The sequence below is a fragment of the Megachile rotundata genome, chromosome 12 (assembly GCF_050947335.1).
Source record: "Megachile rotundata isolate GNS110a chromosome 12, iyMegRotu1, whole genome shotgun sequence".
Taxonomy (NCBI): domain Eukaryota; kingdom Metazoa; phylum Arthropoda; class Insecta; order Hymenoptera; family Megachilidae; genus Megachile; species Megachile rotundata.
Window position 1 is genome coordinate 9251836 of NC_134994.1, and position 12624 is coordinate 9264459.

General features: G+C 40.0%; 1 protein-coding gene across 3 annotated transcripts in view; it reads left to right on the top strand.

The window, feature by feature from the left end:
* Positions 1 to 3582: 3582 nt before the first annotated feature.
* OtopLa (proton channel otopetrin-like a) overlaps positions 3583 to 12624 on the top strand; it is a 37985-nt gene continuing 28943 nt past the window's right edge. Inside the window, exon 1 of one of the 3 annotated variants that reach the window (XM_012282960.2) lies at positions 3583 to 4027. In XM_012282960.2, the coding sequence (XP_012138350.1) occupies positions 4012 to 4027 (16 nt within the window). In that variant the 5' untranslated portion in view covers positions 3583 to 4011. Of the gene's footprint in view, positions 4028 to 6471; positions 6763 to 9797; positions 9829 to 12624 lie in introns of those variants that run through there. The other 2 variants (XM_076538504.1, XM_076538505.1) reach the window with 2 other exon arrangements.

Here is a 12624-nt window from a genome sequence, read left to right on the forward strand (position 1 = left end):
TTGCGTTGTTCTATTATATAATATTTATTGTATTATCAGATATAGGATTTACGCGCGACACGTTACGTTTATTGATCGGGGCTCGTGTCGAGATCTCCGTTCGACTGTTCTCCTCTTTCACTTTCTTCTGTCTAATAATACTGTTTCCCTAGCTGTCCGTTCGAGAGACGTTAAAAATAGAAACTTTCAATTTCCGTTCGATTTCCCGCGGTATCGCGCCCTTTACGGATTTTACTGGACAACGATCTCGGCACGGGTTTTAACCGAAATTGAAAGCAAAGCGAAGCGATACACGATTAGAGGGTAAGTCCACGATTGCTCGCGATTCGATAACGGGAATCGAAAGCAAAAGGTGAACGGAGAAAGATACCCTTTCTATGTCACATCTCTAAACTGTACTTTTTCTATGTCCGCATACTCTAGTTCCTATGCAATGTTTGTACTCTTATACCCTTTGTACTATTTGTACCTTACGAATTGCAATACACTCGTCCGCAATAATAAACGGTTTTCCTTCATTACCATTGCAACGAATAAAAATTTAACCACATTTCATTTTAACGCTTCTTCATACCTAAAGAATCTAGGACGACAACTTCTAAAAAAATATCATACGAAATATCTACTTCTATTATAACCTGTACGATAATTCCTGTGTGTTAAAATTTACCGTATTGAACGCAAATAAAACGGTACGAGGCATCGACCTAAATATCTCGCATTCCGGTTCACGATAGTTGAGGCAGGCTCCACGGTCATGCAGCCGAAATTAAATGGAGAGGAAAGGAAATTTAAGTATAAGCGAAACAAAGAATCTATTTTCTGTAGCAGAATGAAGAGGATACGAAAATAATCGTGACACGTGTTGCGTCACGTGTAGGTCTTCAATAATTTCTTGCTAATCACGCTCGTGTTAAAATCGTCGAGGCCAGAAGACTTGTTAACATGCATCCTTCATGAACTGGCTGTAACTGGCTGTTACGTGTATAGTAAATCATCTTAATTGTTTGATCAATGTTTGCCAAAAGACTCGTAAATAAATTAGCAGTATTGCTGGAAAGTAATTGCAGTTACGATCGTAAAGCATATAAATTATTTAGAGTATAACATAATGATGAAATCTTTATGAAGTAACTGAGTGTAACCGTATCAGCATATAATACATAATCAAACGTTAAAATTAATTTATAATATTTTTGTATCTTAAAAATACCAAATAGTTTAAGCATCTTCTGCAATTTAAAACGAAGCTGCTAACCGGTTATTTGACCGGGGTTAACGGTGCGCAACAAATGCAAGAGGCGGTTGAAGTACTGAATGAAATCAGGAAATCGATTCGCACATCCACGCGTTTTGATCGAGCAGTGAGAGGAGGATAAGAGAGCGTCGCAACGAAAGAGCGTGCGAACAGAATGACCCTTTACACGAACGTAATAATGTTCACTCGCAGGTGGATCGACGTGGGTGTGTATCTTGCTCTCTTCGCTCGTTCGCCTCTTCTACCTCTTTTACCTCTTGCACTTTTCTTTCCCTACCTCTCGAGGTAAATTCGGATAAAATTACTTCCTCCTTTCTGTTACCTCGTTAAAATTCCATTGTCAAGATTATTAATAGATTTTCAATTATTGGAATTTTAGTTATCGTCAAGCGTTATGGCCACGCGTTATATCGCCACGTGTTGATATCACCGACCCATGTGATCTATGTGTTATTGTAGCCATTGGTCACGCGCTCTATCGTCACGCGTATAACCGCATTCTATCGCCACACGTTGTATCGCCACTCGTGGATTTATTACGCGTTCTGCCACGCATGGATTTACTGTGCGTTCTATCGTCATGTGTGGATTTACTGTGCGTTCTACCGCCACTGAATTTACGCGTTGTACTGCCATGCGTGGATTTACTATCGCCACTGATGGATTTATTATATGCTTCTCTACAGAAGCCATATTGTAGAATCCCGACGTGTCGTATCTATTTGTAGAACGTATCTTAACGCGTGGGAGCTTATATCTTGACGCGTAGAATTCCAACGTGTCGTATCTACATGTAGGATCCCAACGCGTCATAACATCTACGCGTAAAATCCCCATGTGTTATATACCCCCATGTGTATAACGTACTGAATCGCCATGTGTATAACTATACATAGAATCTCTATGTGTTATATCGCCACGCATCACATCGCCAAGCGTGGAATTACAATGCGTAAAATCATCAACCACCCACAGAGAAAACTAGAAGCATAACAAAGAACCCTAAAATTTCAAATAAAGTAAATATACTTGTTATAAATAAATTTTTAATATAACTGAAAATTATATCTCAAGATATGGATTTGATAAGGGTGATCGAATTCAGCTAGTTCGAGGTAAACATTCAGGTGGTTGATCGCTCGTAAGAGCGCCCCCGTAATTAAGGGCTAAACTCAACCCTCGTGGGCGTTGTCAGGCACCCACCGTTCACGGACGAGGGTGTACTTTAGTCGTCAAACTCGCTGGTAATACGCTCTCGTATCCATCGTTACAGGGACCTCGCTTAAAATCGTAATGGAAAAAATCAATAACCGCGAAGGAATATCTGTCGAACGAAAACCGTCCAATACGAAACGAATCGTCGTAGGGGAACGAGTCCTCGTTTCTTCGCAACCCTTGTTTCAATCGTTATTTATTCATAATAAGAGGGTGCTTTGTACTGCCTTTGTAAATGAACAAATATACTCTGTAGCGATAGCAAACTATTGAATAAAACTGATTCGGAGCTGGTGTTTTATTTCAAATTCGTTTCTAGTTAAATTAATACTACTTTGTAACGTGTGCTTTGTAACAACACATATGTTAGACTGCTTAAATTAATAATCGATGCTGCTTGAATATTATTCGGTAAATAAATTGTAGCCATTTGCAGTAGCCACGTATAGTCAAACACAGGAAAAAATAATAGACAGTTTATACAGCTTATATTGTGACAATAAAAAAAATTGTGGAGATCATGGAAGTCGTTCCAAGGTCATGGTTCCACAGTAATTCAGATGTCCGAAGTGGACACCCTATGTAAGGGGAATTCGGATGTTTGAAAGTGGACCACCCTGTATAAATGAAACAAACGAGTAATAAAAATGAAACAATTAAAATTGATGAATGTACGGCGTAGTCGAAGGGGGTTAAGCCGTCTGTAGGGGTGCTCGAGCTGCACCCTCGAGCAATTTCATCGCGGAAGATAAAGAGGTGTCTCGTTGATCCACCGTAAGAATCTCCCTCGATCCATCAAGAAACCGAGGAAGAGTTAGTCTCTTTTCTGGCTCGTCTGCATCACAAAAGCATCAGCCCCGATTCGAGCCGATACACAGAGAAGGCTCGACACATCGTGCAACATCGTCGGGGACAGGCGAGCGTCACGGAGTGGAAAAGCGTATCGCGGGGGTTAAGGTATTGATCGTTGGCTTCCCCATCGTGCATGGGGGTGGCTTCGCGCGCGGCGAACCCCATAAGCGTTGCGTCGCCATTACAGCGGCATGGATCGCACGGGAACGGAGCGGCGACGTTAAAAGCGGCCGAACTTCTCGAGTCACGGACCGTAAAGGGAGGCTGAAGGGACGCGTTCTCCTTTTGAAGGGAAAAAGACGATCGGAGGAGTGCGACGGAGGCGGTCAGCGACCGTGAGGTCGTGCAGAAAGGGACGCCACGGTCGACCGACGGAGAGACGAAGAGCTAACGATAAGCGGCGGACGGAAAGAGAGACGACGATATCGAGTCGCGTGTACGAACGGAAAGCTCTGTGTGCAAGCTGTCGTGCAGAGCGCAAGCTCCGTACACCTTGTTTACATTCGTCGAACGCCGCAGAGGAAGCACGTTGCTCCTGAGGAAAATAATCGACGAGCGCGAGAATCGTAGTGTCCTGACGGTCGACGATTCGAGGCGATTTCGAACGACTACCACTTCGGAGGGATCATTCCCCAGGGTTTTACGGTGGACTTTCGGCCGGGACCGGCGGTCCACGGATTCGACCCATGGCGTTCTATGGAAGTAAGTGCTCCTTCAATGCCATTTCGATCACTTGTAAATATGGTTGACCCTCGAACGGAGGTTAGGAACGCTATCACCATTTTCGAATATTAACTACTCCTTGATAGCAAGATTTCTTTTGTATACTGTTATTACATTGTGATCGAATAATTTTACGTAACTTATGCGATATATCGGTGAACCTTAAAATATAGGCAGAAAATAATATTTCAATTTGACGGTATTTACATACACATGTGCATAATTATTTAAATTGACTTGAATTTTCTTATTTTTTTTTCGAACAATCTTAAGTCGTTTGACATCAATTACCTCACCTAACATTGTATGTTAAAACCAATGTCTAATACAGGAAGTCGTTCAAATATTTATGCACAATACGCATGCAATTTGTGCAAGGGTACATCTATTCATTAAATAGAAGTGGATCATTATAATAACAAAAGCATAGTAAACGACCATACTCAAATTAAGCAAGAGAAAGATTCATAATTGGATCCTTGTTCGAGAGTCAGTTATATTAACAAGATTTTTTATGAATAATATCGATAACCTTAATTGTTTATTAATACAAGTTGATCTGATTATATAAACAATTTCATTACTTAATTTTACATGAAGTAGTCAAGCATTTATGAAAATTAACAAATGAATTTTGTTAATATATGCAAGGGTTTCTGATCAGAGGCTTAATCATAGTTGAAAAGATATATGAGAAGAGGATTTCTATCGAAAAGAATTAAGGTTCAGTGTATATTTCTATATTTCCTTCATATTTTGGACAAGAACTCGCATTGCGAAGTACTCACTGTTTCCTAAGCGAACATCAAAGAAATCCATCCCTCAAAAGCATGCTCCGGCGACGTTCGAGATTAAAGCCATCAAAAGCGACGGATTTCTGACAAATTTTCAGACTGACAAATTCTTGTATAATCCTGTGTTTCGAGATGAATCAGACACCTATAGCTCGCCATGAAAGGGAGTATCGATTTACACGAGGGATCACGTGTTGATTCTTAAAATCTGCGGACGAAAGAATTAGTCACATTTTTAATTACAATTTCGTGATCAAAAGGTGTAGCGACCGCAGGTGATTCGATAGTTTCCAGAAGCACGAAAATTTGAAATCGGAAATTAGTTGAGGCTCTGTGGAATTCGATAGTTTCCAAAATTCCACATTGAGGAATTCGATAATTTCTAAAAGTCGGGGTAGATAATTTTCATTAGTCGACGTTTGAGAATTCGATAATTTCCTGGAAATTGATCATTTTTATTCGACGCTGAAGAATTCGATGGCTTCTTAAATTCCACGCTGGGGACTTTGATAATTTTCAAAAGTCGACGCTGAGGAATTCGGTAATTTCCAAATTTTCACTCTGAGGACTTCGATAATTTCCAGAAATTAAACTCTGAGGAATTCGATAATTTTCAAAAGTCGACGCTGAGGAATTCGGTAATTTCCAAATTTTCACTCTGAGGACTTCGATAATTTCCAGAAATTAAACGCTGAGGAATTCGATAATTTCCAAAACTTGATGCTGAGGAATTCGGTAATCTCCAAAACTCGGCGCTGAGGAATTCGAAAATTTCCAAATTTCCACTCTGAGGACTTCGATAATTTCCAGAAATTAAACGCTGAGGACTTCGATAATTTCCAAAACTCGACGCTGAGGAATTCGGTAATTTCCAAAACTCGGCGCTGAGGAATTCGAAAATTTCCAAATTTCCACTCTGAGGACTTCCATAATTTCCAGAAATTAAACGCTGAGGAATTCGATAATTTTCAAAACTCGACGCTGAAGAATTCGAAAATTTCCAAAATTTCCCTTTGAAGACTTCGATAATTTCCAAAACTCGGCGCTGAGGAATTCGGTATTTTCCAAAACTCGGCGCTGAGGAATTCGAAAATTTCCAAAATTCCACTCTGAGGAATTCGATAATTTACAAAATTCCCCTCTGAGAACTTCGATAATTTCCAAAACTCGACGCTGAGAAATTCGATAATTTCCAAAATTCCACTCTGATGACTTCCACAATTTCCAAAACTCGACGCTGAGGACTTCGATAATTTACAAAATTCCCCTCTGAGGACTTCGATAATTTCCAAAACTCAACGCTGCGTTACTTTCTAATTCCCAGAACCCCGTCCGAGGAATTCAACACGTCCAAAATTCCACCCTACAAAATCCAATAACTTGCAAACCCAAAATCCTCGATCGCAAGTGAAATTCATTCTCAACTCTCAACTCAAAATTCGCGATCGAAAACATCGAACAATTTTCCCAGTCCGACAGGGAAATCTGTCGATGGCAAATTGCGTAGGGTTCGGTGGAAGAAAATTTCGTCGGCGCAACAAGCGAGAAGGGACGAAAGAGCCGAGGGGAAGGCAGGATTCGCGAAGAGAAAGGTACGAGGCATCGGACGCCCATCATAAAACCACGATTATTCGTGTGCGAACCGCCAATCGTGACGCGAGTGCCTCGCTACGCTGCTGATAATTACGAGATCTCGTTTCGAGAGGACAGTTGTCGGCGCAGCCAGACAGCAGGGGCTTTTTTTTACTGCTCTGCGACGCGAGAGTTGGCTGACAAATCGAGAAATAATTGAATTTTTATACCGGTCATATTCGTGAAGATCGGCGGTGATAAAAAATTTGGACGGATGGCTCGCTCGGGGCAAACATGTGCATTCTGTTTTTGTTTTTTGGAGAATGAGGATTGATATTCATTATGGAGGTAAGAAATTAATTTTTGGAATTGCATATTGAGATATTGCAATTTTTTTATAGAATTATTTAATTAATGACTTTCAGTTGTGATATTTTCGGTACTGGAGTTATTGCTATAAACTTTATGGGACTCGTGATTCAAAATTTCAAATACTTATTATTGTTGTTTTACAACAGGAAGTTCTATATTCGCTCCCGGTGTTAGGCAAATTTGTTCAATAACCGATTTCTCTAATCATTGTTGCTGAATCGCTTTCCATGCTCCCGGTGAAAGCACATCTCGTGCAGTCTAACGAAGTACAGGGCGTCTCAGAAACGTTGCATGGAAACAAATTATGCGACCTCAAATTGAAGATTGTTATTTTGCAATATGTAATTTCATTCTTAACATAGACACGATTCATAGGTATCTGATTTCTGGTAGTCTTGAACAACTGAATGAACTGATCACGTAAATGCAGATAATATGTGGAGGCAAATGTACACACGTATGTAAACATATAGACACATGTGACTGTGTAGCTACATGTATGAATGTATGAAGACATGTACAAATGTGTAATCATATGAGTGAACGTGTAACGATATGTGCAAACATGCAGACACTGTAGCACACATATGAAAAAGATACAGGGTGTTACAAAAAAAATGTGCTCACTTGAATAATTTCAAATATGCACAAAGTTGCAAAAAGTCAAGTCTATGGCTCATCACCTTTTGCTAATTTTTTTTAATAAATTTATAAGTATGTGTGATAATACATGTGTAAAAATAGATAACATATGTGTAATGTCTGACAAAGTACATTCCTTTGGACATCCTGTATTACGAAGTAAGAAAAGCATATACAAAACTAAATTATACACATCAGTTTCTCTATGAGAAGGTAAATTTCTTAGAATGTGAATGTCTCAAAATGGTGCCTGATTCAGTTCTAACAGGCGAGATTATAGTAAAATAATTTTGGAGCAACGTGTAGAAACCACCGGTAACAGAGAGAGGCAACAGAATTTTTTTCTCTCACGACAACGTTGCATCCGATCGAATGTCGTCTCTTGTTTCAACCACGGCTGGTTCTCGGCCGGGTTCTCGTAACTTCTCAAAACGCTCGATTCTCGAGGAAATATCGAGCGGGCGAGGTAGAATTCAACGCGTTATTCCCGCGATTCCAACGCGCTATCCCGGCGACCCAGTTTTCCTTCAAACTTTCCCCTCTCTTTCTCTATTTTTTTCTTGTTTTTTCAAACGGAGCGCGCATTCACCGCCTCGTGAAACCGGCTGAAAACAGCGACGAGCATGGAAAGCGGATAATATCGGACGGGCGGAACAATGGCGGTTGTAATCATCGTAATTGCTGCGATTATTATCTCCCGAGCACGATGCCGCCTGTTACAATATCGGACTTGTCAAAGCCTGATGCTCGCGATTGAATTTACGATTATTAATTTTACGATCATTTTTGTTAACCACATGGAAAATGTGTTTAATGTCATTTGTTTATAGAATTGTGCAAGTCATTGCAATATTCTACTTCATTACTTTAATATACTCCTATATATTCCACTGTACTATTTCATTACCCTAATTTCACTTTTTCGTTGTTTTATTATTTAAGAAAGCTCGAAGTTATTTAATTAAAACTTCTCTGATACTCGATCTCTTTGATGCAATAAAGAAATCCAATTCGACTTTTAATTTAATTCATAATGCAATACCTATCCACTCTTTTCTGAATTGCAAAAACATTCTCTTAATTTATTGCATGTACCTACAACTGTTTTTAATTGAACATTGTGTTTTGTCGATTGGATGTAATTGGCTCGACAAAAACTAATGGACAATTATAAATATTAGCAGATCACTAAATTTAACTGATTATCATTCATAATTTACAAGTATCCCTCTGAAACAATGTTCCACAAAATTTTCTTTAATTCCATTTCTCTCAGTTATTCAATTCTATAATCCTTTGAGCACACGGAAGCAATACACTGATATTCACATATCATGTGAGCATATGTCATCGCTGTTATATGTCGTAACGACTACATGTCGTTATGCTCATCGAAACGTTCGCAATTGTAAAATATTGAAACATTTGCCGATATCCAGCCGCTCGCTATGTTACATAAAACGATAAATTCCATGTCAGATCGGTTTAGCAAAACAATATATGGCTGCAGTAAGAAAAATTTATATGACGTACATATTGATGTATTTTGTTTACATGGATAGACATATGGGGATGAATAAACGTTCATACATATTGATAGACATGTGAGAACATATACATATGTTTTTTTATATGTTGATAGACATGTGAGAGCATGTACATATGACTGTACATATATTGATAGGCATATGAGTATATGTACATATGTTTTTTTTGTATATGTTGATAGACATGTGTGATCATATACATATGTTTTTCATATACATTGATAGACATGTGAGTGCATATACATATGTTTTTTATACACATTGACAAACATGCGAGAGTATGTACAAATATCCTTTCATATCCATAAACACATGATAGCATATATACATATACATATACGTCTTCACTACATATCACATAAGGGCATATATGCACACATGACAATTTTTTATTTTTTTTTTTAAATAATTTTATTGATTGTCGTTCAAGATGATTCGTATTTATAAAAAAAGTAGAGTATGTCTGTATCGTATTTCGAAGCGTGGACAAAGCGACACACAAGAGGGTCGCGCGCGGATGGGTCGATGGACGCGGTACGTGGGCGTCGCGACGCCGGCGCCGGTACGAAGCTCACAGGTGGTCGCCATGCAGTCTGGCCGTGTTTCGTGGCGGGCAGCAGCTCGACGTGGCCGCTTTTTCGAGGTTCACGACCGGCCGGCCGCTTCGAATCGATCCGTTGCTGCTTCCGGTTCCGTTTGTTGTTGTGACGCCGCGTGCTGCACGCTCAACCCGGCAACCTTGCCATTTTATACCCATTACAAGGCTGGCATGTTGTTTCGCAGTTACGAAATCGTCGAATCTACGAGAGTTACAGTGCTTTACTTTTGCTTCTCGTCATGGACGGGCAACGGGGTAATATTTTTTAGGTTCTTTATTCTACACACATTTTCAATCCGTTTGCAACATTGCCACATGTTCAAAACATGCACAATTTCTTTTACAAGTATATTTTTATTAAACAGAGCAATTTTAGCTGCTTCGTTTTTCCATGTACGCTTCAGAACACAGTAAAACTTTCTCAATGTAAATCGATGACCGAATAACCCTAAAACTATTTTCCAACTAAATTAATAATCCACGCGTATCGCTTTTAAAGTATGTTTCACATGGAATGCGCAAAGTTTTTATTCAGAGCATTTCTTTAACCAAAGAGGTCTGGCCATGTTTGTGTAAAGGCAGAGAAAAGGTGATCAAAGTGCACTGCATTGAAAGGCGAGGAAACGTGAAAGGTAGAATTAACAAACGGGAAGGTTTGAATTCTTAGCGCGATACAGGAGGGTGTGCTTTTTAATTACATATCCATTTTGCTCCCCCCGGCGCGCGATAATAGCGAGCACGCCTCGCGAGGCGCATGGGGATTCAACAACGAACTTTCACTCGCGATTCGTTACCGTCTCACGGCAGAAATTAAAATGAATCGTCGTGAAAACGCGGAATGGATGTACCTTGGGTCTAAATGAAATGCACGAACGGAACTGGGTTAGCTGGCTGAATCGAACTTCCTGTTTCTGATATCGACTGTGAAGCCCTTTATTCGGTACGCGTCTGCAGGCAAGACAAGCGAGCGTGCATGTCAATTTCAGCAAATTAAAATGGATGTACCTGTTGCGGAAATGTTTCAATAATTTCTACGGTGCATAAATATTCAGCAAACATTTTTATTATTCACTGTTTAAATTTGCGGTTTGTACACTTTAAATAAATACGTGTGCAAAATGTGTTTATACAAGTCTACTAGATCCCTACATCCCTAGTTAGGAGGCTTTTCAGTGCTCGTCTACCCTTTTCTTCGTTAATTATTCGTTCATACGCGTCCCTGTAAACTCCGAAATAAAAGAATCCTTTTAAACTCATCAAGCCGTTACAAACTCTGCGTTCAGAACGCGATTCGCGAAGAAGCTTTATCCGTCGCTTTGAAACGCGAAGAGCTTATTCCAGGACAACGATCTTCGATTCACCGGTTTAGACACAGAGAATCTCCGGGTGAATCGAGTCGACGTGAAAAATCGAATGAGAAAGCTCGGCTGGAAAACTCTTCAGCTCGAACAAAACATTTAAAGAAGTCTCCAAGAAACGGGAACACGGAAGAATATTAATAAACCAGGAAACTCGAGATTTCGAGTGCTTGACATTTCAAATGCTAATTCTAAGATGAGAACGAAATAAGAGAGCGGGTGAATATCGAAGGAGAAATTAATTAGACGATATTAGCGATCGTGGGATTCTGTGGGGATCGATAACGCGGTAATTGGCGACGTTTCGTGAATTCCATCGGTACAATATCGCGGATCGACAGTCGACAATGGTGTCTCGATGGTAGCTCCACAATCGAGAATCTATTAGCCACGAGTTCTCGATCGATCGATAACCTTCTTCGAGCCTGCAGGCCTGTACACAACGAGTCCATTACAGTCTCCTGGTGGAGCGGATTCGAAGAAAGCACGGTCGGTGACCGAAATAGCGGATGAAAGCCAGACTGAAGAGAACTCTATTCCGGGACGCATCTGGAAATCTTTGATTCGTGCTCGATGCGCGGCTATGGACACGTGATTAAATCGCTCGCGTGGCCTTAGGGCACTTCCACATCCTCGAGGACGCTGGGAGAAGCGAACGAAAACCATTGCCCTACGGCTATCGGGAATGCGAGCATTCACGTAACTGGATAGAGGGTAGTCCCCTAAGATCCTGTCACGTTAGGATTCGTGTATATCGTATTAAAAACTTTGGAGATTCATATTTTCTAATTTTGAATTTTCTAAATGCAAAATCTATTCATTTAGATTGCCATCTGTTCGTTTATATTGCCCTATTCGCTGCGTCACCAAGGGCAATCTACCAACAGGGTTTCCAATTTTACGATTCGTTTTATCGTCGGGTCTAGATATCTTAATCCAAAAATATCGATTCTGTTCCTGAGATATAATGAAGCACAAATGGCGCAGAAAATATAGGATCGGGACGTGGAGGCTAATAAAAATGGTGAAGTAAGGAGATCGTGGAATAGTGGATAAGGTAATGGTCCGAGCGAAGATTCCGAATCCCGCTGACCTCCTTCCAATTTTCTACACGCTTCTACGCCATTTGCAGGCGTCGGAAACGGCCAGAGATTCTGGAAACTGAGATTACCGATACTTAACAAATAATATATGTGGTGGATTTATAAAACTTGCGCAAAGTTCCTCGCAAGATTTTTACAATTTTCTGTACTTTTTGAGAACCAGATTAGAAACTGTAGTAGAAGAATAAAATTTGCAGTATATCGAACATTAGGATTTAAAAAGAACATTCGAAAAATACATAAAAAAATAGAAGACCAAAGTACGACAATGAAAGTACGAATCTCTTAAAAAGCATCGATATAATAAACCGTTAAAAAAATTGTCGAAAATATAAAGGAGAGATTAAAAAAGGAAGAGAACAAAGAGCTCGGATCCAGGGAGCACGTTATCGATCCAGGTATATCCCCACGGACTCGGGGTTGGAATAAAAGAAAAAAAAAAGGTGGGGAAAGATTTGGCGAATTTCGGTGTCGAAGGAAGGTAACGAGTGCAATGATTGTCGCGAGAAACAAAGGAAGAAGGCTTCGTGAAGAGAAGCGGGGTGTAAAGGGGGTAACAGCACACACTGCGATATCCATCGTAGGGGTTG